Below are 27,491 nucleotides of genomic sequence, written 5' to 3' on the forward strand. Positions count from 1 at the left end.
GTGTTTACTCTTCTGACATTTATTCACTGTATATCTTTCCGTCTATTTAGGTGTTCTTTGATACTCATCAATGAAGTTTTATAGTCTTCCTGCACATTTTTTGGTTCCATATAATCTGTAGGTTCTTCATAGTTTTTGACACTAATGTAAATGCGATCTCTTTTTCTTATTCAATCCATTACAGTGTGGTGAATATCATTAATTGATTTTCTAATGTTCCACCAACTTTCATTTCTAGAAAAAACCAGATTTGTTCATGATGGATTAACCTCTTTACATATTGCTGGGCTTGGTTGGCTGTTTTGTTTAGAATTTTTGCATTTCCTTTCACGAAAGTGATTGGCTTATAATTTTTATTTCTCTGTCTTTCTGAAGTTTCGATTTTAAGGTTTGCTGGCTTCATAAACAAGCTGGGACATGTTTCCTCTTTCTCTATCCTCTGGAAGAGTTTGTTTAATATTGACATTATTTCTTCCTTAAATGTTTGGAAAAATTCACCAGTGAAGCCATTGGGTTTGGATGAGTTACATTTCTTTAATAATTATAGGACTATTCAGATTTTCCATTTCTTTTGGTGTAAATTTTGGTAAATCGTATTTTTTAAAAACATTTATCCATTTCATCTGGATTTTCAAATATATGTTCAGAATATTTTCTCATTATTTTTAATGTCTATAGGATCCTCAGCTAATTTCTCTTTTTCTTAATCTTGGTTGGTTTTTTGTGTTCTTTCTCTTTCTCTCCTTTGTTGATCAGTCTTGCCGGGGGTTTTAACCTTTATTAGTCATTTCAAAGAACCATCTTTAGGCTTTTGTTTTATTTTTATGTGTCTATTATATGTGGTGTATACTTGTTTTATATTTTATTAATTTCTACTGTTTATTATTTTCTTTAGTCTACTTTTTTGGGTTATTTTACTTTTCTTTTTCTAATGTCTGAAATGGATGCTTTCTCATTAATTTTCTGCTTTTTGTCCTTCAAGACTATATAAATCTCCTTCTAAGTAGCCTAAGGATGGTTAGATGGAAGCACAAATTTTGCTATGTAGCTTTTTTGTTATTATTCTATTCTAAATATTTTCTAATTTTCATTTGTCATTCCTTTTTGTCCACTGAGTTGTTTAGGAACATTTTTCTTAATTTTCAAATATATGGACATTTTCTAATTATCTTTTTTTTTTTTTTTTTTGCTGAGGAAGATTTGCCCTGAGCTAACATCTGTTACCAATCTTCCTCTTCTTGTATGTGGGTTGCCGCCACAGCATGGCTGCCAATGAGTGGTGTAGGTCTGTGCCCCTAACTTAACCACTAGGCAACGAGGGCTGGCCCTAATCCTCTTTTTAAAAATCAGTCACCAAGTTGATTACTTTGTTGTCAGGAATCCTGTTTAACACTGTTTCAGTTAAGCGTGGTCTTTCTGTAAATGTTCCATGTATGCTTGGAAGGTATGTGTGTCTGTTCTCCTTGGGTGCAGAGTTCTAGATGTCTCCGTTAGGTCAAATGTGTTAGTAAGAATATTGTTCCAATTGTCTCTTCACTGAATTTTAACTTTTTTCTGTCACTGAGACACTTGTGTTAAATTCTCCCGTTATGCTTTTGGATTTGTCTATTCCTTTTTGTAGATCTATAATTTTGGGTTTTATATATTTTGAGATTCCCTTATTAAGTGCATGCAAGTTTAAAATTGTTATTTCTCCTTGGTATCTCGAACCTTTTGTCATCATATAACCACCCTCTTTTTCTCTAATAATACTTTTTTGCTTTAAAATTGGTTTTGTCTGATATTAATACAGCCACACTAGCTCTTTTTTGGTTAGTGTTCACATAGCATATTGCTTGTATCCCTTTTACTCTCAGTCTTTCTGTATCTTTATGTTTTAGATGTAACTTTTGTAAATAATACATAGTTGGATTTTTAAAAGATCCAGTTTACAACCATTTGCCATTTAACTAAAGCATTTAATTCTCTCACATTTAATATAATTATTAATGTATTTGTGTTAAAAATACCATTTTACTTTGTGCTTTCTGTTGGTTACCCTGTTCTACGTTTCTTTTTTCTTTCCTTTCTTGTTTTCTTGAGTTTGATTATATTTATCATTCCATTTTCCCCCAGAAATTTTCCTCCCTGTCTCTCTTTTTGTGTGTGTTTTCCCTCGAAATTAAAATCTGATTCTTAATTTACCGAAGTCTATATAGTTACTCAGTACTTTTACCGTTTTCCTTGAGAACACATGCATTGTCTTGTATTTTATTTCTGATTTTCCTTTTTTACTCCACAGTCATTACTGTCGTAGGCAGTGTTAATTTATATTTACCCACACATTTAAATGCTTTTTGTTTTTCATTCCTTCTTCTCCATAATGCTTCCATCTGGGATCACTTTCCTTCTGCCTGAAATATCTCCTTTAGCACTTCCTTTAATGAGTATCTACTTCTCAATGAACTTTCTGAGTTTGCGTTTGCCTGAAAATCTTTATTTCATCCTCATTCCTGAAAGACATTTTTTTCCTCAGTCTGGAATTCTAGGTTAGAAATGTTCTTTCAACTCATTGAAGCTATCATTCCACTATTTTCTGCTGTGTGTGCACGTGTGTGTGTGTGTGTATGCACGCTGTCAAGAAGTCAGCTGTCAGTCTAAGGAATATTTTATTTTTCTCCAGCCGCTTTTAATAATTTTTTCTGTGTCTTTGATTGGCTGTTATTTCTCTGTGATGTATGCAGTGGAGATTTCTTATTGATCACGTGATTGGCCAGGAGTTCCCGGGACACAGTGGATGGGTTTTAGGGCTTGGGGAGGGCTGACAGGATCAGACTGTCCTTCCTTTGGTGAACGTATTCCATTGTGTGTATATACCACATTTTGTTTATCTGTTCCTCTGTTGATGGACATTTGGGTAGCTTCTACTTTTTGGCTACTGCGAACCCTATGAACATGGGTCTGGAAATAGCTCTTTGAGACCCTGCTTTCAATTCTTTTGAGTATATACCCAGGAGTGGAATTGCTGGATCGTATGGCAATTCTATTTATTTTTAGTCTGGGTATTGCTAGGATTTTTAAAATTGAGATGTCATTGACATGTAATATTCTACTAGTTTCAGGTTTACAACATAATGATTCCATATTTGTATATATTTTGAAATGATCACCACCATAAGTCTAGTTACCATCCATCACCTTACCTAGTTACAGAATCTTTTTTCCTTGTGTCGTAATTCTATTTTTAGCTTTTTAAGGACCTGCTGTACTCTTTTCCAAAGTGGCTGCACCATTTTGCATTCCCGCCAACAGTGCACAGAGCTCCCAGTTTCTTCACATGCCCCCAACATTTGTTATTTTTTTTTGATCCTAATAGCTGTGAAGTAGTATTTCATTATTGCTTTGATTTGCATTTCCCTAATGACTAAAGATGCTGAGCACTTTTTCAGGTGCTTATTGGCCATTCGTGTATCTTCTTTGGAGAAATAGCTATTTAAGTCCTTGGCCCATTTTTTATCTGGTCGGTTGCTTTGTTGTTGTGGAGTTGTAGGCAAGGGTTCTAAGCAGAATGTTGTAATTTGACCCATGGTTTGGAGACAACTGAGCTTGAAGCTTTTGCAAGCTCGGATGGCTGCAGCTGCCTATGGACATGGACAGTCTCCAGAAAGTCCCGTTCCATCCTGTCCCGTCCCGTCCCCCACCCCCCATTCCTGGGCCCTCTTCCTGCTCTGGATCTTGGGTGGCCTAGGATGAGGGTGACACAGGTCATTTCCTTGCATTCTGGGGTCTGTCGAGATCCTAGCCTTTTAAAACTCCCTGTGAAGGCTCAGGGTGGTCCCCGGCCCGTGGGAAATCCAGGGCCTCAGTTCTTGCACGTGGTCCAAGCAGAGGATGGTTTGTAATTGGGACTGTAGGACGCCTCTCTGCTGTTCTGCAGCAGTGGCCTGGCCATAGGACCAGGCTCGAGAAATCCCAGAACGTGACACCTCGCTGGGGCATGGAAAGGCAGACTCTCCCACTCCCCTTTCTGACTAGCAGATGGTTCAAAGGGCTGTGGAGCCAGACTGCCTGGAATCAAATCCTCCTCTGCCACTTACTGGCTGGGCAAGTTGCAGAACCTTCTAGGGCCTCAGTTTCCTCCTCTGTTAGATGGGAATAATAAGTCTACCACCCTCATTAAGGATTGAATGGGTTCATCATGTATGTAAACCATTAGAACAGTGCCTGGCTCATAGTAAATTTGGCGATTATTTTTATTTTCTTTGGGACCAGACCCTGCACGGCTTCTGCCCGCTCGCCCAGATGAAGGCCCCCGGACCCTGAGCCTGGTCCCTCTCCGGGGGACCTCGTGGCGGCCACAGCCCAGCCTTTCCCCCGGCCGCCGGCAGGGGGCAGCATCGCTCCACGGCTGCCCGGCCGGAGTGGTCCAGCCTGGCCCCGGTCAGCCCCTCGCTGCGTCCCGCGCGCGGGGCCCTCCGGCCGGGCGGGGCAGACATCGGGGCCGGGAGACCGCGGTCTCTGCCCGGCCCGGGGCTCCTCGGAGCCTGGCGCCCCGCCGCCTCCCCCGCAAGGCCCCAGACCGCGTGCTCGCGTGGCTCTGTATGGGCCCCTTGCGCAGCCCCTTCACCCCGTGCACAGGGTCCCCGTCTGTGAATTGGGGTCACTGCGCAGGCTGCCCCCAACAGTAGTCCTGTCCCTGGCTGAGCTACCCTAGGCCCCACTGTCAGGATCTGGGCCTCACACCAAGGCATGTGTCTGCCTCATCATGGCCCTTAGCAGGAGACCAGGGGAGTGGCCCGCTTCTTGTAAAGGAAGGGCGAGCTCAGTGATTCCATCCTGGAATCTCAGGGCCTCCAGGGGTCTCGCCCTGGGCTGCCCGCCCCCACAGTCCCTGGAGGAGCATGAACACTGTCCGAGGGGACCCATGCTCAGCGTCCGGTGGTAACACACCTCCAGCAGGTGATGGCAGGTGCAGGTCACCCCCCTTAGGAGCCGGGGGAAGCAAAAGACCTGTCAAAGAGCCACAAACTGATGACAGAAAGCTCAGCGACCCCATCGATCAGGAAATGCACATTAAAACAACTTTCAGATACAGCTTTTCACTTATCAACCTGAAAAAACATTAGAAAGGAATAATTCCTAGTGTTGGTGGAGGTGCGGAGAAATAAACACCTCCAAGAATTGCTCCTGGAAACATAAATTGGTTTTAAAAAACAGCTTTTGGGGCAATTTTGGAAATACATATTAAGAGATTTAAATTATGCATAACCTTTCTAGGCATTTATCCTAAGAAAATAATTGCTTAAGAGCTGAAAATGCATGGATAAGTATTTTTACAGTAGCATTGTTTTTGTAATGGTGAAAATTGGAAAAAAAAAAAAGTCCAACAGCAAGAAACTGAAGTCTGATAGCTCCTTGGGATAGAACAGTAATCAGCCATTAAAAATCATGTTTTCAGAAAACAATTTCACAGCGGGGGGAAGTGCTCACGTTAAAATCTTCACTCACTAATTAATTAATTCATTGATTTAACTAACATTTGTTGAATGTCTCGACATGCCAGGCATTGTTCTAGATAAAGGGAATAAAATTACAAACAAGATAGATACCCTCCTTCTTCTCATGAGGCTTATCTTCCAAAAGGGGAGACAGACAATAAACAAGGGAAAAATAAATTAATTTCCGGTAGTGATACTTTTGTTGGCTTCTATTTAAAAATTATACCTGAGTAGAAAAAAGGACGGGAAGAAAAACATCATCGTGGCAACCGTGGTGATTTCTGGCGGGTGGTAAAAGTTAGGAATTGTGTTACAAATAACTGAAAAGTTATTTTACTGTGGTAGCTTCTTTTTTTTTTTTAATTGCTTTTTCTCCCCCAATCCCTCCCGGTACATAGTTGTGTATTTTTAGCTGTGGGTCCTTCTAGTTGTGGCATGTGGGTTGCTGCCTCAGCATGGCCTGACGAGCAGTGCCATGTCTGCATCCAGGATCAGAACCAGCGAAACCCCGGGCCGCCGAAGTGGAGCGCGTGACCGTAACCACTTGGCCACGGGGCCAGACCCCTGCAGTGGCTTAAATAGTCAAGGGCTCACCTGCCCCATGTGTCCAGGGCTAAAAAAAGCCCACCGCTGTCATCTGGTGGCGCTCCCATCCTGGGACAAGGCAGTCAGGCCCATGCTTAGCTTCTCAATGTTGCAGAGGGCAGCCCCTCTTCTGGTCTCCTGTCCACGTCCCAGGTCGGATGGAAAGGGGAGAGGGGATGAGCAAAGGCGTTCTCCCAGGTGCTGTCTTCTGATTGTCCAGGAGCAGGGCTTCAGCCAAGTCTCATGGGTCAGAAAGGGTCACACAGCTACTCCCGGCTGAAGAAGGTGGGGAGGAACATGGAGGGGGGGTTATGGGTGATGGTCATTTTCTTCTCCTTGTTTTCTGGCATCTTCTAAGTCAAAGCAGACATTAAAACAAGCTTTTGCATGGAGGAAACAAAGGGCTTTTCATGTTTTAAGAAATAGGGTGGGGTGGATTGCCCCATGGGAAGTGGGAGCAGACACACCTGAGAGGTCCCTGCGGTCTGGCCCCCCAGCTCTTGGGGGCCCCCGCAGACAAGGGCAGCTCTGAGAGGACGTGGGGCAGTGAGGTCTGCTCCCCTCTGCGGACGCCCTGCCCCCTGCGCTGGCTCTCTGTGGCTGGTCCCTAAGAGGGGAGGGTGTGTGCAGCCCGGGCTGATGCAGGCCTGAGCCCACTGGCTCCTGGGCCTTTCTCCTCGAACAAACTGCAGTTTGTCCCCGTGCACAGGTCCTAGTGGCCCACAACAGAGCCCCCTGGGTTCGAATCCTGCTTCCTTATTGTGTTCATTTCTGGTGCTGCTGTATCAAATTACTACAAGGTGGGTGCCTTGAAAACAACAGAAACTTATTCTGTCACGTCCTTGCCTCTTCCGGCTCCTGGTGGCTGTGTCACTCCAAGCCGTCCTCCACGGTCACAGCATCTTCCATCTGTGTGTCCACCACTGGCTCTCTTATAAGGACACTTGTGATGGCATTTAGGGCCCACCCAGACAACCCAGGACAATCTCCTCACCTCCAGCTCTTAACTCAGTCACATCTAAAAAGACGCTTTTTCCAAACAAGGTCACATTTACAGGCTTCAGAGAATAGAACATGGATATCTTTTGGGGGGCCATCTTTCATCCTATGGCCCCCAGTATCTGTGCAATGTCTTTACTGCTCTGAGCCTTAATGGACTCATCTGTAGAATGGGGATGAGAGCCCCGTTCTCAGAGGGTGTTGTGTGGATCAGCAGCCATATGAGCAGGTGACGGGAGGCCTCTCTGTGGTTGAGCCCTGACCCTCCCCTCTGATCTCTGAGGGCCATTCTCATCTCCAAGGGCTGCTTCTTCCTCTCTCCCCTTTTATCATTGACCGGTCCTGGTCCTGGAGACAGTTACAGAGGACCTGGGAGGAGTGCACCCCAAGGACCTCTGATCTGCAGACCCTTCTCCCCATTTCTACCCCTTCTCCTTCTTGTATTGCCGGCCCCCTGCAGTGCGCCCAAGGGTCAGGCACATGCAGCTTCCCCTCCTCCCCTGGGCACCTTCCCTTGGGGCTTCTGCTCCGGCTGACTCCCTCTCTTCTTCCTCTACCAAAACTCTGCGTCTCTCTCTACTTTCCAGACAAATCTCTGGGTGGTTAGGGACCTTGCCCAAGGTTGCCCAGCACATCCGCAGTGGATCCCGGGCCTGTGCCGTCTCCCGACCTCGTCTGAAGGAGCACTGGGCAGACCTCGCTCCACGCTGAGGCCCCAGGAGCGGCCCTGGGAGGTAGCACCTCATCCTCCGAGTTTAAAGGGTGCTAAATGCACCATGACACCCAGACAGTGAACATCGATCACAATTTCATTTCATTGCTGGATAAAGGAAGAGGTTTACAGGCTGGAAAACCTGCTCTTGGAAATGGGTGTGTCCACGAGCAGGGCAATTGGGTCTGTTGGGGGCCGTGTCTAGCAGAAGGGCTGGGTCTGGGGAAGGGGCTATCAGCCAGATGAGCCAGGGCTCCAGGTGGGCTCAGCTCCCTTCATCCTTGCTTCCCTGGGGAACTGGGGGTTTTTCTCTGAGAAGTTGCAGGCCCAGCCTGGTGGGAGCTGTTGGACTGCATCTGACTTAGGATAAGATAAGGTCAGATGGGCCTCTCATCTTCATTTAACAAAATGTTGGGGGCCTCCTCTATGCAGCTCCCAGCCCGGTGCACAGACTGATGCTTGGTACTCTATCACTGATGTGGAGTGGGCTGGGTTAGGCGTCCCATGAGTCCTAGGGCCTCATGTCACATGTGGACACCTGTAGCCCCATCCCTGGGGAGGGCAGGGGATATATGACCAGCACAGAGTGCCTTGTGTAGAGCCAGGGTGGAACAGTCTCCTGTGAGCTCCCTGGTGGCCAGGGAGACAAGGGTCTCACCCCTCTGTCTTGACTCTCTTGTGGATCAGTGATCCTATGGCTTCCCTAGGATGCCTACTGAAAACATGATGGTTGACATGTCTCTGGCTGCCTTGGGGCCACCCCAGGTCCCAGCTCTGGAGAGACGTGACTGGGAAGGAGTGAGTCTGTCCAGGCTCAGCATCTCCCATCAGGACCATTCTGGCAACTTCCCTTGGGCCTCTCCCCTGACTCCTCCTTCACATTTTGCTGCTCTCCCCTCTGTGTTCCTTTACGTGCCTGTCCTCTTGCTTCTCTCTCTGCTTGGAGTGTGCACTCTCCTCTTTAACTCAGCTCAAGGTCTCAGCTCAACCTGCGGGGAGCCCACTGCAGCAGATGTCGGGGGGGCTGGAGGAGCCCTGGGCAGTGGCGGGAGGGGTGGGGGGCCTCTGTGGTGCTCCATGTCCTGGATCAGCAGGGCTGTGGCTGGTGACGGTGTGGGGGCCTGAGTTCCACTCTGGGGACGACAGGCCAGGGTTCTGCACTCTGCCACTTGGTCCTCCCTGGGGAACTGAGTACTCCCCCAAATGCAAAAATGGCAGAGTTGCAGGGCCCAGGGGCTGGGGCAAGAAGGGAGAAGCTCCCCCAGACTTTATAGCTGGGAAGCAGGGACTCCAGGAAGCAACCTGGGAGGGATGGGGACAGCCTTCGGGCTCAGGGAGGGACTTTTTGGGGCTGTGGTTTTCAAACTCTCATTTAATGGACTCAGAGCATCCTCGTGTAAGACTGGCAGAAGTGAGGTGGGTCTACAGCCCCAGAAGCCCCGAGCCTCCTCTGAAGAACCTTCTAGATCCAGGCTGGGGGATTCACACATGGAGGACCACTGCTTTAGGAGGAGGTTGGGACACAGGCTGCCCCAGGAGGCCTGGGACTGAGATGACAGCTCGTGAGGGTCCCTCCTCGGAGCCGAGCCTTTCTTCCCCTTTGCTGTCCGTTGGCATTTGTTGATGCCTTTGTGCAAACTCTGTCCTGCCTCTTCTAGGCTTTGGAGGGGCCTAAGGAAGGGGTAGATCTTGCTGGACTCCGAGGGGCCGAGGGAGCCCTGGATGTCAGCATGGGAGCCCCAGACGGGCCTGAGGTGGGGTTTGGTCCTGCCACCCGCCCTGCTCAGAGAGCCTGGGTCCAGGGACTGACCTCTGTGGTCCCAGCTTGCTTTGCAAAGGAAGCAACTCTTCACACAGTTAACTTGTTGGACTCCTTGGTTCTGAGGAGACTGAGCACCCTGTCATGGGCCCCAGTTTCCTGACCGTATAATGGGGATCAAGAGGGCCGTGGGTACCTGCACGGTGCCATTGCCAGTGCCTGGAAAGGGTGCCTGGATGGGGCGTGAAGGCTGGGTGTGGGCAGGGTGGGGGCACCCCAGTGGTCCTGCCCTGGTGGCTCCAGCAAGGCAGGTGCAGGGAGGGACCCTCAGGCTCCCTCCTCCCACCCCCAACCTCGGAAAACCAAAGACTAAATGAATAGAACCCTGGAATAATAGAATGTGTGATGCAAAAGACTGCCTTGCTGGCCTGGGGAATCGAAAAGTCAAAACCCATGAGGCTAACCAAGATTGAAAATAAAATAAAAAATACGATAATATAAAAGAAGATCAAATAAAATAAATACAAGCTGAGGAACCGTAAAAGCAAGATGAAAAAGGTTGGCAAGCAGGGGTAAGGAAGACAAAGTAGGGATGGGCAATTAACACACAATGGAAGAGCCGAAGGGAAAGGATGGAACCAGCAAGAAAGAAGGGTGTTTGTTAAAAAGAGATAAACCCTGTGGGTCAAGGGAGGAAGGGAGCAGTGGGATTTTCTGAGCTCAGACCTGGCAGAGGGTGGGTTCCTTGGAGCCTATGGGCCGGGCTATGCCTGGGACTCAGGCTGCGGGGCTCCCTGCCCGGCTCCTCCTAAGAGGGTGGCTGACCCTCTGTGGGGGGCTGACCCCAGGATTTGGGTTGGCCTTCTCCTTGTGTACTTGGGAGAGTCCCGCAGGTTGGGCCTTGTTCTCTCTTGCCAGCCGTCACCTTCATGCAGGGCCTGGGCTGAACTGTCTAAGACATCGCGGGGGGGCTCCGCATCGGGGAGGGAGGGAGAAAGGCAGGCTTCTAGGCTGCAGTATGGTGTCGAGTCTGGGGGCTCTGTAGGAGGAACACGATTGGGGGGGTGCCTGTGCAGGGGTGCAGCAGCGATGGTTCTCCACTGAGCAGGCCATCTGCCTTTCTGGAATGACACAGCTTCAGGTCACAAGGATCGTGGCTTCCCAGTGGACCACTGGGGCCTCTCTTTGCCTTGACACATCATCTGAAACTTTGGCGGCAAACTACTGGCTTCCAGGAGTGTTCCAGCTGAGATTCCTGAGGGCCTCAGTTTATCTTTGGGCCCCTCCTTCAGTTTCCTTGTGCGTAAAATGGAATACCATTTCACGGGTAAGATGTGGGTGCTGAGCACAGTGCCCGCACGTGGTGAATCCTAAATAAATGGAGTCAGAGTCAGTGTAATGGACGAGCTCTTTAGAAGAAGCAGCAGCTGTAGTGGCTGAACTCTGTGCAAAAGACGGATTCATTGACTCAGCTTTAATTTCTTGAAAACGCCTTTGTGTACTGAGGAGTAGCAACCCAGGAGGACTGAGTCCTGGGTCTGCCAGCAACTCACCTGGTTTCTTGGGCAAGTCACTCCTTTCTCTGAGCCTCAGTTTTCGTGTCTGTGAAATGGGTGTGCATCATGTGATCCAGACATTGCTGTCCTATTGTCTCCAGCCGGGTTATGGCAGTAGAGGCAAACTTGTTTATCAGGTAGAGTTGCTTCCCCAAAAGCCTGGTTTTGGGGGCGGGGGGCAGCATCGCAGTCTCGGAGGTTATCAAGGCTTAAAGGGACTAGGTTGGCCAGGATCAGTAAGTAATTAAGGGCTTGATAAGCCTGATAAAGCCCCCAGTAACAGCCAATGTCCCTGTAACATGGCAGTCCCAACTTCAGGTAGCAGAGAGAGTAACATAGTCTTGCCCAGAGGTGGGTGTGCACAGGGCTCCAGGGGTCTCTGGGCCTGCCTCACAGCTCTAGGAGAAATGGGACCTGTGTGCCCCTTGTGGCCAGGCAAGGGGTACCCAGGCCATTCCAGGGTGGCAGGGAAAACTGGCCTGGCTCAGGAGTGTGGCAGGATGAGCATTAGGAGGTGAGCATCTGGGGATGGTGAAGGACCTCTCAGTTTGGGAGATGAAGGGGGAGAGGTACCCAGGACAGGAGGTGAGGATGTCCCGGGCCCACAGCTTCCAGGGAGGTTCCAACCTAAGTTACAACCCTCAGGTTCTAAACCAGAGGGACCGCATCATCCAAACTGGAAACTGATAGAAGTCTTCCCAAAACTGTGTGTGGGGGCCAACTCCGCAACATAGTGGTTAAGTTCGCAGGCTCTGCTTTGGTGGCCCTGGGTTCATAGGTTCAGATCCCGGGCACGGACATAGCACCACTCATCAAGCCACACTGTGGCTTTTACGTCCTGCATAAAATAAAAGATTGGCACAGATGTTAACTCAGCAACAATATTCCTCAAGCAAAAAGAGGAAGATTGGCAACAGATGTTAGCTCAGGGCCACTCTTCCTCACCAAAAAAAAAAAAAAAAAAAAAAGGAAGAAGAAGAAGACGAAGAAGAAGAACCTGAACAACACTGTGTGTGTTGGTTGGTTGCCTTCTTAATATTTGGAAAGGGGTCTTGAGGCTTGTTCTGGTGCGATCGTGCCCCCTCTCTCTAACATAACACACATCAAGAAAAAGTTCTAATAGGCTATAAGTATCACAGACCCCCTTTACTCACACACTGCATGGTCCCAAACAAGTGAGCTTGGGGATCCCTGATCCTGTGGCTCTTGACCTCAGGTTTGAGCCCCTACAAGATGACCACACCCTCCATCCTTCCAAGGTGGACACAGTGCCCAGAGGAACGAAATTGTCGTATAATAAAATCCATCCTTTATTTCCTTTCTCCCTACAAATTGTCAGTCAGTCAATGGTGGGATTTCAAAGGAATGACCACTGAGGACTGGGGGGCGCGGTCTGGAGAGGCTGGGTGGGGCATGTTTGACCATCCAAGTCCTCTAAGATGGCTTTCTTAAGGACCTGCATTTGTGTGGGCACCACACCCAGCCGAGCAGCCCAGCTCCTGCAGCCGTGGTCCTTCCTCTCTTCTTGGCCACTGGCCCCCTCATCCTGGAAGTCACTTTGCCTGCCTATGTGGTTCCCTGCAATTTCTTCATCCCAGCTTCTCTCCACCAGGCTGCCCCTGCCCAGCTGAGCCACCCCATCAGCCACTGCAAGGACTGCCTCACTGCTCTCCAAGCCTGCACCCGCCCCCTCTGCACAGCCTCCCCCCCACCTTTCTAAAGTAAAATTTGCCAGGGGTTCCTCCGAGGTTGGCAGCTTGAGACATACACACACACACACACACACACACACACACACACACACAGACACACACACTTCTTTTTCTTCCTGCCTTGGCTGGCCAACCAGCATTCAACGCCTGGAAGCTTCCCTTTCTCCTCCCTTGGGAACCCACACACAGCCTTTAGAACTGTCACCTCCTCCAGGAAGCCATCCTTGGCTCTTCCTCCCAGGCTGGATCAGAGCCCAGGACGCGCCTGTGCATACAGAGCTCATTCAAGGGCCCCGCCACATCTTTTAATGATCTGTTTAGGTGTCTGCTTCTCACCCTGAGCGGGGAGTTCCAGGCAGGATCTGTGGCAGAGCCTCTCCGAACCCCACGCGCCCAGCGCCTGGCGGGGACCTTGGGGCCGGGCCGACTGCAGGGTCAAGGGGCGCTCCCGGGCTTTCGGGAGCGCGCCCTTGCAAGAGGCTCTGCCGGGCGCGCCCAGACCGAGCGCCCGCGGAATCCCGGTCCGAAAGGCTCCGCGGTCTCACCGAAATCTTGGCTGTGCCACGTGGAGCCCAGTGCGGCTGGGACTCGGTGGTGGGGCGAGGGGGTGTGCGTCCGACTTGCCACCTCCTCCCGGCTGGAGCCCAGACAGTTTAACGCCGCATCTGGTGGTGGCCGGCCGGGGGCGTGGGCCGGGCGGTGGAGGGAGCCCCGATCCGCGCCGGCGGCGAGGAGCGGGCTCTCCGCCCGGGCTCGCGCGCGAAGGCTCGGTGCAGACTCGGAGTCTAAACACGCGGCCGCTTGGAAGGCTCCTCACGTCCAGGCGCCGCGGGCACGGCTGCGCCGGTTTCCGGCCATGAATTGGGCTTCAGAGTCCCAGCCTCCCGCCCGACCCGCGGCAGGGCGCGGGGCCTCGGGGCGGGGGATGGGCACCCGCCGAGGGCCGCGCGGCCGGCTAGGGTTCGGGCCCCCGGCCCCGGCTCTGCTGGCGACGCTCGGCTGCAGCCGGTCCCCTCTGGCTCCCTTTCCATCCCGATGCCTGGCTCAGCGCCCCGCCCCGTCTCTCCCAGCTACCCGTGGTCGGGCTCCGCGGGGAGCTCTCTCCCCGGGGCGGGGGCATGGCCCGAGGCGCTCGGGACCCCCCGAGGGCAGCCAGTGGCCGACGCTTTTCCCTCCTCCAGCCCCCAGCGAACCGGGGCCACGAGGCCCAGGGCGGCCGAGTCTCTGCGCGCCGCAGCCCCGGCCGGTCCCCGCCGCCGTGCCGGCCTCCGAGCGTCCCCCGGGCCGGGAGCGCGGAGCACCCGGCGCCCCCTCCGAGTCGCGAGCGGGCTAGCGCCGCGCGGCGAGGCTGAGGCTCCGCAGTCACGTGGTCCAGAGGAGGGCGGAGGGGAGGGAGGCGGGCAGGGAGGAGAGGGGGAGCGGAGCCGAGGGGGAGGGGGAGGGGAGGGGGCGTCCTCCGCAGTTCGCTCCTCGCCGGGGCTCAGACACACAGCGAGCCCGGAGCCGCCGCGCCGGCCCGGCCGCCGCCGCCGCCACCGCCTCCGCCGCCTCCGAAGCCGCCCGAGCCGTGGGAAGCACCGCCGCCGCCGCCGCGGGCCGCCCCCGCCCCGCCGGCCTGGGCTCGGGCTGCCAGCGCCGCCGCATCCGCCACCGGAGCGGGAGCGGGAGCCCGACCGCGCCGGGCTGGGCTGGGCTGGGCTGGGGCGGGCGCAGGGCGCAGGGGCGGGCGCGCGGGGGAAGACGCACGGGCGGGCTCGGCTCTCCCGGGGAGCGGCCCGGGACTGCACCGGGACCGGCGCCTCCCCGCTCCGCGCTGCCCTCGGCCTCGCCCCGGGCCCGGGCGGATGAGCCGCGCGCCGGGGGGACATGGAAGCGCTGACGCTGTGGCTTCTCCCCTGGATATGCCAGTGCGTGTCGGTGCGGGCCGACTCCATCATCCACATCGGTGAGCGCGGCGGGCGGCCGGGCCGAGGCTGGGCGGGGGCACCGGCGGCGCGGGGGGTGCGCGGCGTCCAAACTTGGAGGTTCCCCGGGTCGAGGGCCTCGGCGGGCGGTGCTCCCCCGAAGGGCCGCGCCGCTCCGCGGAGGGGCTGTGCACGGGCCGCGCCGCGCTTCCGCGGGCTCCTCGCCGCTCCCCGGGTCTCCAGTCCCCGCGCGGGGGCCCCGCGGCCTCTGCCGACACTTGGGGCCGCAGCTGCGGGGAACCCGGGGCTGGACGCGCATCCAGACCTGCGCCCCTGGAGGGGCCGTCGGCGGGCTCGGGCCAGCCCTTGCGCGCAGCTCACAGCAGCGGGGGGCAGGGGGCGGGCACGGCCCGGGGTCTCCCCAAGTTGGCAGGGCAGGATCAGAGAGGCCCGACTGGAACCCTGTGTGAATGAGGGTGGGTGGGTGTTGTCAGCGTGTGTCGTTGTGTGTGCGCGCCTGGGACCGTGTTGGTGTCGCTGCGAGAGGGCGTTGGGGTGTGTGAGGCCATCCGAGCCTGTGTTGGTGCGTGCACGACTGTCTGTCAGCCTGTTAGAGTGGACACAGTGTCTGCCTGTTCCCCCGGTGTGTGTCTGTGTATCTCTCGGTGTATGTGTGGGTGTGTGTTTATCTGGTTGTGGCCACCGCAGCCCCATCCCGGACAGTCCCAGAGTTTCCCGTGGTCCAAGTCTTGGGGGCCGGCAGACGGTCCGGGTGGTGGGAGCCGAGGCGAGAAGCGTGGGCGGCGGCGGGGGTGGGTGGGTGGGGAGTGTGTGCGCGCGCTGAGCGGGAAGAGATGGATGGAAGGAGAGAGCCGAAAGGGAAGATGAGCTAGAGGAGAGGAGGAGGGGGCGCGCGCAGGGGGAGTGTGTGGGACTTGGTAGCAGCATGCGCGGAATCCCGGGAAGTTAGGCCGGGTTGGGGGGCTGACAGCGGTTGCTTTGGGGGAGCCCTGCAGTCGCCTTTCCGGAAGTTAGGAAAGACCGGCGAGCACCGAGAAACTGGGGGTTGGGAGGCGTGAGAAGGCAGGGATAATGGGACAGGCGGGGATGGGGAGGGGTGGTGGGGGACTAGACTTGGGCTGAGTGAGCTGCATCGCCCCCCCGCAGGGGCTCGGGGCCAAACCCGCTTCCCGCCTGGTGCGGGTGGGGTTCTCGGGCCTCATGGTCAGCACTGCGGTTCTGGGTGTAACGTGGAACCGGGGCCTCTCCCCTCCCACCCAGCCCCCAGCTCGGGAGATCATCTAGCCCAGCCCTGGGACCGTGGGGGACCCTCCGGGCCTGGCGAGGGGAGGGGAACTCCAGAGTTGCCGAGGCTGTAGGGCCAGGCTCTGGCGAGTCGCACCGACCTCCGCTAGAAGAGCAGAGTCGGCCAAGGCTGTGCTAAGCGCGCAGAGGACCAGCTGGAGGCTGCCCTGGAGGGGCTGTTGGCGGTTCCAGAAGGCCCTCTCAAGAGCGCCTCTTTCTGGGCTCCTCAGCCCTGCCGGTCAGAAAGCAAGGGGTTTAGGGGACGGTCTTCCCCCCACCCCAACATACACGCAGGAAGAAGAAGTGGGGAGAGATGGAGAGCAGGAGGCGGAGCCCGGAGAGCCAGGCTGGGCAGCGCTGCGCGGGAGCGAGGCTGGGGTTGAGCCGCCGGTCATTTAAGGCCCCTGTGTAAGAGAGCCTTCTGGCGTAGGAAAGCCACTGTGGACCTGGCTGCTGAGCTCTACTCCGGGGGAGAGGCGCCGGCAGAAGGGATCATCATTCCATTTTGGAATTGGGGCGGATGACACTGCCTTGTGGGGGAACTTTCCGGCTCCCGGGATGGGACTCAGGAGCCATGTCAGTGCATTTGGGTGCTGCCTGAGGCCACCCCAGCTTGGCTGGGTCCACTGTGTGGGGCGTGGCTAGGACGTGAGGTGGCTTGGTTGTGAGACGTGTGTGAGCTGGTGGAAGCATGTCAGCGTGCATGTGTAACTCACGTCAACTGTGTGTACCCGAGCACTGTGCGTGGGGGGCATATTCCCCTGCTGGGTGATGAGAGTGTTAAACTATCCTGTCAAGCTGAAACCTCAGTCCATAACTCCCACCACCTGGCCACCAGCTGTTCTGCCTGCACCATGACCCCAGGGCCAGCGAGGGGCTGGGGGTGGGGTGGAGAGGGCGAGGGAGGAGCTCCGTTCTAGGCCTGGCTTGACCCTTCCTCTCCTCCAGGTGCCATCTTCGAGGAGAACGCGGCCAAGGACGACAGGGTGTTCCAGCTGGCCGTCTCCGACCTGAGCCTCAACGATGACATCCTGCAGAGCGAGAAGATCACCTACTCCATCAAGGTCATCGAGGCCAACAATCCATTCCAGGCTGTGCAGGAAGGTGAGTGGCCGCGGCCTGCGAGGCGGCGCAGCAGTGGAGACCGGCGGGGTTGCGACGGCTCGGCTGCGCGGAGACCCCCGTGCGCTTGGGCAGCTGCGGTGCCATACACGGCGCGCGCGCCCTACCCGGCCCAGCAGAGAGGTGGCGCCGGGCGTGCTGTGTGCGGCGGGACTGGAGCGCAGAGCCTGTGAGCGCGGCGAGCCCGGCCCCTTGCGGGGTTGTGCGGCTCCTTTCCAGCTTGGTGGGCGCGGGTGTGCACCCGGCGCTGGCCGCGCAGGCGTGTGTGGCTCAGGGCCGTCTTTGTTTCTCGAGTGTCTGTGGGTGGGCGTGCCTGCGTTCCGGGTACTTGTGTCGTTGCACCTCCCCTGACCCCGAGGGGCCGGGGTCGTCTTCACTGCCAGCGGAGGAGCCCCCGGTGCCGGAGCGCGCCGCCTCCCCTCTCCTGAGCGCAGCTCAGTACGCGCGCATTTCGCGCCCTGCGGCCCCTCGGTGCCTGGGCCTCGGCGTCTCTCCGCCCGCGCTCCTCCTCTGGGTTTGGAAGAGCCGGTTTATCTGTCGCTGTCCTCGCCGCGGGCGGAGGCGCCGCCGCCTGGGCCGGAGGTGGGCGCTGTTTGACCAGGAAAGGAGCCGAGATGGGCCAGGCCCGGCTGCGGGCAAATCCTAGCCCGCGCCTGGGCCGCTGTGATCCGCAGCCTCAGCCTCGGGTCGGGGCTGCGGGCGGGCGGGGGCAACAGGTGCGCGGCGGGGAGCTTCGCTTTTCTCTCCTCTCCCCTCTCCTTCCCTCCTCCCACCCAGCTCGCGGCTGGGCTCTGGAACCCGGGTTCCTCCCTCACACCACCTGCTTCCTGGTCAAGGCCTAAGGCTCTCTGCGCCCCTGACATCAGCCCAGCCCTGGTCCCTTTGCTTCTCTTCTGCTTTGCTGCCCATATCCATGGGTTGGACTCTGAGGCCCTCGCCCCGGAGTGCTGAGGACGGATAGGCACGGCTGGTGGCACGGGATGCAGGGAGTCCTTCCAGGAGGAGCTGATGGGGCAGTGGGTGTAGGGAGGAGGGGGGCTGGCTGAGGGCTCCAGGCCAGCTGTCCCTCCCCGGGTCTGCTGGGCCCAGAGTCCCCTGCTGCCATGGATTATAGGTTGGCCGCAGGTCTCTTGGGTACCCGCAAGGATAGGGTGACTCAGAGAAGGCTCTGGTCTGGGTCCAGAAGGTGGAGCTGGGGAGACCTTTGTGCTGGAAGGGTTGTGCTTGGGAGTGACCTATTCCTGGGTGCAGCAGGGAGGGAGAAGGTCCAGCTCTGGGGCCTGAAGGTCCAAGGACGTCTTGAGGTGGTTGTTCAAGCTGGGGTCCTGAGTGTGTTTGTGGTGGTGGTGAGTGGGATGAGGCTGGTGTCGCCCATCATGGGAACTGCTGCCTCTACCCTTGGCAGATGTCCGTTATCTGATGTCCAGTGGGGTACGAGGAGGAGGAATCCCTGTCCTACTTGGGTGGCTGGTTGTGTCTCACCAGCAGTCCCTGCACCCCCGTACCCCACCCTGGACTTCCTTTCTGTGTGCCCTCCTCACAACTCCTTGCAGGTGCATGTGGTGGGCTCCAGCCAGGCGAGGGCGGGGCCTCCTTAGGCAGGAGTGACCCTAATTGGGGTGGGGATCTAGGGTGACACAGACTTTTCCAGTTCCATGCCACACTTTTTACAACGCCTCCTGCTCCCTTGACACTGTCCCTGCAGACTTGTGTCTGTGGACGTTCGTTCTTTGTGTTGGGGAGCTGAGACAGAACACATAGTTCTTGCACCGGGGGGCTCACAGTGTGAGGGGACCCTGCCTGTGTTCCTTACACCGGTTTGGCTCTCGACCATCTCTGTGGACATACCTTGCTTCCGCCGGCTCCCACCCTGCAGTGTGGGGTATTCCGTGCTCATTCATTTTGACCCTGAATGATGCCTGTCCACCCCCATCAGCAGTTCCCAAGGGACTGAAGATGATGCTCTTGCACAGGTGGCCGTCTCAGGTGGGCAATGCACGTGGGTAAACTGGGCAGCTGGGCCCCGTGGGACCTGGAGTGCGGGGTGGCGGGGGGGGGGGGGGGTGGGGTGGGTCTGGAGAGGTCAACTCTATTAAAAGGAGCAGCTGTTACACAGCTTCAGCTGATTTTGCCATTTGGGAATGAAAATCCTAGTGTTATAGATGTGCTCTTTTTTTTTTTTTTTAAAAGAGGAGCCCCTGATCTGGACTTAAATGTAAAATTTGATTTTTAACTTATGTCAACTAATCAAGCCATTTAAGCAACACAGTACAAGCCAAACAACACATAGGTCTGGGCTGTTCAGCCCTCGAGCCCCAGTGTGTCTTTGTCCTGGAGGCACAAGGCTCCACCAGGGGCCTTTTCTGGTTGAGACTTTGCTTTCCTGGGTCTCAGTGTCTCTAATCAGGTAATTGGGAAAGTGTCCCAGGCTCTAAGGATGGCAGGCTGACAGTCTCAGAGGGTGTAAGAGTGAGTGTGTGTGTATCCCCAGGACTGGGGAGTGGGATTATGATGGCTGACTTTTGTCCACGTAAAGGGGATACTGGCCAGGTGTTGTGGCCTGTCTGCTGCCCAGAGAGTGTGTGCCGGGTAAAGCTGGCTTATGCTTGCAACTTCTGAGCCGTGTGGGCAGAAATCCACACTCTTATCTGTGACCTTGTGCAGCCCTTGGATGTGTACAAGGGATGGGAGGAGCCAGCCCCTGGAGGGAGGGTCTCGGGGAGTGCCCAGCAGTGCTCAGAGGCTCCTTCTCTCTAGCCTGGGGCTTGGCTGGGCAGGTGCTCAGCTGGCTGGGTGTCCTTCCTCCTGTGCTTTATGGGGTACTGTCCATCCCATGGCGTGGCTCTGCTTGACGGATGCCTTATCTCGCTCCTGGGTCCGGACAGTCATTGCACCAGGACGCGGGTGGTAGACACAGTCTGGGTGGGAAAGGAAAAGACTCCCGGGGTAGTGGAAGTGACCAAGGATGAAGGGCAAAGGCAGACTTGGCTTCAGTCTCCATCGTGGACTGGACCAGCTTCCACTGACCTCCCAGTGCATTTGGGGTTGAGGTGATGCTGCCCCTGTTTTGGCCTGAGAGGCAGCACCAGGCCAGGATATGAGCTTGGCTGCTGGAGCCCAGAAACCAGATTCAAATCCCGTTTGCCTCACGCGCTGTGTGAACTCGGGGTCTCAGCTCTGCTCTGAGCTTCTGTTCCTGTTGCTGTTAAACGGAATAATCATAGTACTTGCCTCCTGGGATTATTGTGGGGGTTAAATGAGATGAGACATATATGAATTGTCTGCAGGAGACCTGCGATAGGTGTTCGGTAAACACGAATTCCCTCTCCGTTCCTTGACCCCACAGTGAATCCATCTCAGCTTCTCTTGAGGCTGTTGCTATTTTCAGCTGCATCATTTCTTAAGCTAGCAAATTCCTTGAGAGTGGACCCTAACTGACCTTTTCATTTCCAGCTTTTTATTTAACTTTTTCCCCTATTATAAAAAAAAAAATACATTGCTACAATGAAGCATGAATTAATTTAAAAATGTAAAAAAGAAAAAGGGCAGTGCATGCTCATTGTCTAAAATGTGGAAGGTGCAGAAAAGCATCACAGGACAGAACAAAATCGTTCTGAATCCTACCACTGTTATTTCCTTCTAGTCTTTTTTCCCCCACTGTATTTTATAAATGCCGAGAGCTCTCATTCTGTTCAGTCGTGTAACCTGCTTTTTTCATTTAACATATTATTGGCTTTTTCTGAAATCACTATGAAGTATTTGTAAACATTACTTTTAGCAGCTGCATATATTTTTCAATATTCAAAACAACTTATTTTTTTTTTAAATGGGATCATTTATGCTGAGATGTGCTCAAGTATTACTAAAGAAAACAAGAAAGTCTACTTTGATTTGTTGGTCCTGAGACTTATATCTACAATTTCTTCTGGCTGAATTTGTCCAAGCTCCTTACAAACTGCCTTTTAAGACAGTTGGTCAGTTTATGTGAAAGAATGGATCACATTTAATGAAATATGTATTTGATGACGATTTAAAGTTAGCAAATGATAACACGGATGATATTTACATCTCTAAAACGTATCTTAGATTTAGTTGGCGAAGTCCATATTAGCAATAAGTGTGAAGATTTGTCTTCTAGGTACTAGGAAAGATCCTAATTTGTTAAAAAAAATTTCATAGTGTTTTAAAGTGCCTGCTCAAGTAGAAGACTGGATAAATGCATAAATGCATAAAAGGACTGCCTGAACGCGAGTCTGTTGCGTTCATAGTATTATCTTTTCCTATAAGTAAAAGACTCGAGTTATTGGTTATGCTGTAGCTATATCTGTCATAGAGTGGAAAGATAACAATTTAGGGAAGAGGAAGAAAAAAGCAATGTATGCAAGGCAATATTCCTTATAGTTACAATAAGCACAAATGCATTTTAGGAAGACAAGGTAAAAATCACCCAAGTATAGCTTGGTGTTCACAGAATAAAACAAGGAAACAATGAAATAAATTGAGACTAAAGCACAGGGAGCTGGTCGATGGCCATCTGATGGTCTTGGTCAGTTTATACTGGTCACTCCTCGGTGGTCACCCTGCCCCTCATGTGCCATGCTGGTATATAAACGTGCTGCTAGATGGGCTCCCTCCCTGAGCTTTGATGCCTCTGGCATCTTCCTTGGCTTCCCTTCAGAAGGATGTGGTCACTGAGGCCATATCCATGCAGCCCCTGCTGGCAGACCCACCGTTCTCTCTGGGAGTGACTTTATTGGTCCCTGGCCCAGAGACACTGTCAGGGTCTCCCTGAGTGGGATGTTAGTGTCATTAAAGATGCCTGTCAGCCCACCACCATCATTCCCGTCCACTCAGCGGCATTATTTTTCTCTTGGTGCTGAAACAAATTTTGCCGTAAACGTAGCTGGTTGAAAATGGAAGTTTATCATCTTACAGTTCTGCAGGTCAGAAGCCTGCCATGAGTCTCCCTGGGCTAAAATCGGGGTGTCAGCAGTGCTGGCTCCTTCCGGAGGCTCCAGGAGCCTCCAGGGTCCAGAGGCCGCCCGCCTTCCTCTGCTCCTGGGCCCCCTTCCACCATCTTCACAGCCAGCAGGGGTGGGTGGGGTCCTTCTCACAGCCCTTCCGTCCTCACACCTCCCCCTCCATCTCTGACTCTTCCGCCTCCCTCTTCCCAGGACCCTTGTGATTCCACTGGGCCCCCTGGATCAGCCAGGATAATCTCCTTATCTTAAAGTTAGCTCATTAGCAATCTTCATTCCATCTGCAACCTTATGTCCTTGCCATGAAGCCTAATATAGTCACACTTCTGGGGTTTGGGATGTGGATGTCTCTGTGGGCCATTATTTTGCTATCCCGTTGGCACACCTGTCGGTGCCTGTCGAAGCCAGTGCATGTTGTCCACTCCCACTTTCTTCTACACGGATGACTGCCCTCTTGCTCGCTGGGTAGCATCCTCTCGTCTTAGCCAGACCTGCTAGAGTCACTTGGGACGCACGGCCATGTTTCCGTGTCTACTAACTCGCTTTGGAGATGCACGCTGTAAGGCTGCACGCCTCCCAAGACTTCCCTATGTTCTCCAGTGACACACCGACTTCCTCCCCTGGGCGCGGAACCTGCTTGTGCCTAAGGAAGTGCCTAGAGGAATCTGCTTCTTGAGTAGTCTGACTGTAAGTTGGTGCCACCATGCAGGCCCATGGCCTCAGTTTTCTGCCGGGGCAGGTTCTTCGAACCCCCCTCCTCCCCTCGTCCTCCACCCTGCCCACCTCCAGCCCAAGGTGGGGCCCCTGCACAGGTCAGCCTTAATTGCCTGCCACACAGAGCTCTTGTGGCTCCCCCAGGGGCTGCTGCCAGCGATGCTTCAGGCTGGAAGATGGCCGTGGCCGCGGCTGTAGGTGCTGATGGCCCCTCGCTAGAGTTGGGCTGGGGACGGGGAACCATCTAGTCCCCCCTCGGGACTCCTCGCAAGCCTGTGGCTGTGAATGGAATGACTTCCATCTTCCCTCAGCTGAACTCACAGGCTTCAGAGTTCTCCATCATTCTAGGCTCACTCCTGTGTGTGCACACACATGCATGCACACACATGCATGCACACACATGTACACACACACTGTCTCACTTTATAGATGATGCTCCTGTCCCACCACGTCCTCATATTTTGGAGTCTAGAGGCTCCCTTTTAGTCTCCCTATTGCCATGGCCTTGCCCCCCACATTGGGAGGCTGGGCTTAACTGGCTGTGAACAGATGGCGTGTCACGCCAGGTGTGTGGGCAAGAGGCCAGGGGTCTAGGAGACACTTATCCTCATGCTGCCTCTGAGCTGTCCCATTCCAGGTGACGTGGGAACTTGAACAACCTCCCAGTCTCAAGCTGCATGTTGGGCCATTTCTCCAGATTTTTCTTGGAAGACGGCTAAGGCTGTCCCTTAGCACTCAGACCCACATCTTGGAAGGGCGGACAGATTCTTTCCAAATTCTTGTAGTGACCAGGTCAAGATCCCTTAGTCTTGTCTCCCCTGCAGCCATCTTCCCTCTTTGCTTGGCCTTTTCACTACCCAGAAAGTGCTGTCATCTAAAAACTTGGAACATTCAGTCTGCACTGCTTGTTCCCAGATCATTACTAAGCCGGTCTGACCCAGCTGTGAATCCCTTTGGACTTGGCTAAGCAGGGGAGTGCCTGTTTCCTCCTACCCATTGGTTTTGCTCCATGATTCCCTTTGTATCAGTCAGGATAGACTGAGTTATGCTGCAGTAACAAACACCCCCAAATCTCAGTGGTTTAACATCACAAAATGTTATCTCCTGCTCATGCTGTGTGTCCATCCTTGGTCAGCTTGGAGCTTGGCTCAGAATGGTGGCTCAGTTTGAATATTGCTAGTTGCCGTGCCAGAGGGAAAGAGAGCTGGGGCTGGGGAGGAGCTTAGCCCGCACGTGACATGCATCACTTCTGCTTATGACTTATTGGCTGAAACTAGTCTTGTGGTCCCAGCCAGTCCTAAGGATCCAGGAAGCACAGTCCTATGATGCACCCGGAAGGGAGAGACCTGGAAATATTTGGTGAACTACCCAAATACCTACTACCCTCTCTGTGTCCGAACAGTCCCCTCATTGCCTTGGTGACTTGTTAAAATGACAACAGCAACAAAGAAACAGAAAGCCAAAACACCTGTAGGTGTTGGATCCTGGTGGGTCCGAATCCTTGGCTCCCATCACTTCCCCTTTGCCCACTCACTTACTGTCCCTCTGCTCCAGAAAGCTCTGGGCAGCCCTTTGGTGTGGTGGGAAGTCAGGAGCCTGGGTCCCCAGCCCTGGCTCCCTGTGGCCCTGTTCCTCCCACAGGCTCCCCCTGCCTGTGCCCCATGGCCTCCTCGCCCTGCCTTCCCACACAGCAGCAGCCCTCTCTCTTGCTATGGAGACGGCCTCTTTCTTGAGGGGTCCGGCCTCTGGCAGGCATGGGGCCCAGGAGGGTGCTGGGTCCTCCAAGGCCTTCCTCCTCACCTGAAAACAGCCAGTTTCCTGGCTGATGGCTGTGGGTCGGGAAGAGAAAGACCCAGGTCCTTCCTTCTGGCCTGAAGTGCAGGCAGGTGGCTGGGGGTGATTAGATGGCCCCCTTCTATCTGTTTCTGGGCCCAAGTGGTGGGCGGGGCAGGCTCCAGTGGGTGAGGCCAGGGGCTGCCCGCTGGGGGCCCAGCTTGGTCCTTAGCCCAGGTGGTGCCTCCTCATCTGGCCAGACCTGGGACATGTGGCCCTGGCCGGCCCAGTCTACCCAGGTCACTTCCTTTGCATCAGTCCTTCGCCAGAGCCAGACAGAGGCCACCAGACGCTGCAGCTCCATCTGCCTGCCCTGGGCCTGTCCCTGGCCGGTGCTCGGCCTGGCCCTCCCATGCCTCGGCACCAGAATGGACATGGTGCCCAGCAGCCCAGTTGGGGGTAGGGGGCTTGCCCTGGACAGACTGGGGTTCCTATCCCTGCTCTGCTGTTTGACTCTGGGCAGGTTACCTCGGTGTCCTTGACTGGAAGATGGCAGTGCCAACACAGAGGGCAGCCGTGAGGGCCAGTTGAGGAAGTGCGCTATGTTGCCTCGCCAAGGGCCAAGCAGAGAGGTGGGGATGGCTGTCGTGTTGCCAGCCTGCATGGCCCCAAGGGGCTCCTGGCTCCTTCCAGTTCCCGCCCTGGGCTGGCCTGCCTTCCCCAGCCCCGACATCATGTAGCACAACTTGGAGTTGAGTCCTTTCGTTGCTGGGTATCCCAGGAGAGCTGGAAAGGAGCTTGGTACTGATGCTCTGGCTCACATGGAGGCAGCCTGGAGCCTCCTGTGTGGCCGGGGCTCCGGAACCTGCCGATGTCGCTGCACCAGATAGCAATCTTGCTGCAGCTCTGCTGCTCTGAACACGCAGAGTGACCAGAATCTGGCTTCCAGGAGCTGGCCACAGGGCAAGCATAACTGGCTCTATTTGATGGAAAGGGGTCAGGCGGGTCCGGGTTCAAATCCCGGCTCTGTGACTGATTAGCTGTGTGGTCTTGAAAGGTCACTCGCTCTCTCTGAGCCTCAGTCTCAAAGTCTGTGGAGTGGGGCTGCCTCGGGGTTGTGGTGATGGATCTAGAGAGGTGATGTCTGTCTGGCAAGAAGGAGGCCGTCGGTAAGTGGCAGTCCATGGGGGCGCCCAGCAGAGGTATGCTCCTCTTCGTGCTGGGGTTAAGGGTGTAGGTGGGAGCATAGTATGCTTGCTAGGCATTTGTCCTCTCCGTGTCCTGGCCACTGTTTGTTCTGTCTTCTTGGGCCCCTGCCAGGGGTACATGTCACCCCTTGGTCTCTGGGTGCGACCAGCCCTCAGGTCAGGCAGAGACATGGGCCCTGCAGGCTAGACCCCTTCCCCAGCCTGCCCTTGGCTGGAGCTCTCAGCTCAGCTGGTCCCCGTGCTGGCGCTGGCCCGGCCTGGAGGCTACCTCCTCACTCTCCCTTTCCTGCGTGGCTCCCCTGCTCGGTGCAGGGGCCGTGCCCGGGGGGTCGTGCCATGGCTCTGCCCTGGCCTGGGGCTGGGGGCTTTCTCCCGTCTTTTTGTCTAGGCCCCCAGAGGCACAGTGAGGGGGTGATGGGTCATGCTCTGGGTTTTGGTCTGAGACCTGAACTGGCTGCTGGGCTGGGCTCCCAGTGCTTGTCTCAATGGTGCCCATCTGGGGGCTGGCGCCAGATGCTGAGGTGGCTGTGACTCGGCCCCAGGGCCCTTGCCGCCTTCCCTGTCATGGACGCAGACATCCCATGCTGCTCCTCCTTACTCGGGGGTGGCCCCCAGCACACCTGCCCTCACTCGACTCACCCCCAGGGCTCTGGGAGTCCAGACAATCTGATGGGCCACCCTGACTCCTGCAGGCCGCCACCCTGGGCCTCGAGCTCTGAGGGGGCGTCTCTCCCTGTCACCGAGCCCCAAGCTGGAGCCTCAGCTCGGGGCTTCCCCTGCAAACCTGATGAAGACTCTTGAGGGCTGAGGCCTGACCCGCATGTCCCACAGCGCTGCGCCGGGGCTGCTCAGGGCGCGTGTGGCCAGCGTTCCTCCAGGGACAGGCAGGGGCAGGGGCGTGTTCCTGCCTCCGAGGGAGGGTGTGCGGTGGGCAGTGCCGAGGAGGGGAGGCTGTCTAGGAGGTGGAGCAGGTCCTCAGGCATCCGTGGGATCTGAGCAGAGTGCCCCTGCCCTGCGTGTTTGTGCATGTGCAGGTGTGTGTGGGTATGTGTGCGAGTATATGTGAGTGTGTGCATGTGCATGTGCTAGTATACATGTGTGTGTGAGAGTGTGTGTTTTGTAGACACCCATGCTGCAGGTTTAGCAGACAGAGCCAGCGGTTCCAGCTGCTGCCTGGAGCCCCTCTAGGCCCCGCCCTCTTCCCCTCCGCCTGGGTTTCCTTCAGGTCTCAGGCAGATGCGGCATCCCCAGGGAGCCCCCCAGGGCCCAGACAAGGCTGGCCCTGCCACGTGCTCCCCTCGCCCTGTGTCTGGCAATGTCTCTGGGAGGCTGTAGGCTGCGAGAAGGAGGGACTCCATCTATTTGTGCCCTGTTGTATCTCAACTCTAAGACAGCGCGGTTCATGGGGCACACTCAATAAATATCATTTCCCCTCCCCTCCTGGACACATCTGGGCTGAGATGTGTGGTCCTGACCCTGGACCCCCTGGAGCTCACCCCAATGAGATGGTCATGCTGGTGGTGGCCACTTGACTTGGCCAAGGTCAGGAGGAGGTTGTGCGCAGCAGCCTGGGCCCTCCCTCACTGGCGTCCCCTGTGGCACCTTGGCATCGTGTCAGTGGGATGAGGGTGGGAGCAGCCCTCCTGTGGTCCCAGCCAGGCAGGTCAGCCGACATCACAGGGTTCT

General features: G+C 54.9%; 1 protein-coding gene across 2 annotated transcripts in view; it reads left to right on the forward strand.

Moving 5' to 3' along the window:
* The first annotated feature begins 14,512 nt into the window (after nucleotides 1-14,512).
* GRID1 (glutamate ionotropic receptor delta type subunit 1) overlaps nucleotides 14,513-27,491 on the forward strand; it is a 671,187-nt gene continuing 658,208 nt past the window's right edge. Inside the window, exons 1-2 of one of the 2 annotated variants that reach the window (XM_070616293.1) lie at nucleotides 14,513-14,745; nucleotides 16,958-17,113. In XM_070616293.1, the coding sequence (XP_070472394.1) occupies nucleotides 14,667-14,745; nucleotides 16,958-17,113 (235 nt within the window). In that variant the 5' untranslated portion in view covers nucleotides 14,513-14,666. The remainder of the gene's footprint in view (nucleotides 14,746-16,957; nucleotides 17,114-27,491) is intronic. The other variant, XM_070616307.1, reaches the window with a different exon arrangement.

Source organism: Equus przewalskii, chromosome 1 (assembly GCF_037783145.1).
Source record: "Equus przewalskii isolate Varuska chromosome 1, EquPr2, whole genome shotgun sequence".
NCBI lineage: Eukaryota > Metazoa > Chordata > Mammalia > Perissodactyla > Equidae > Equus > Equus przewalskii.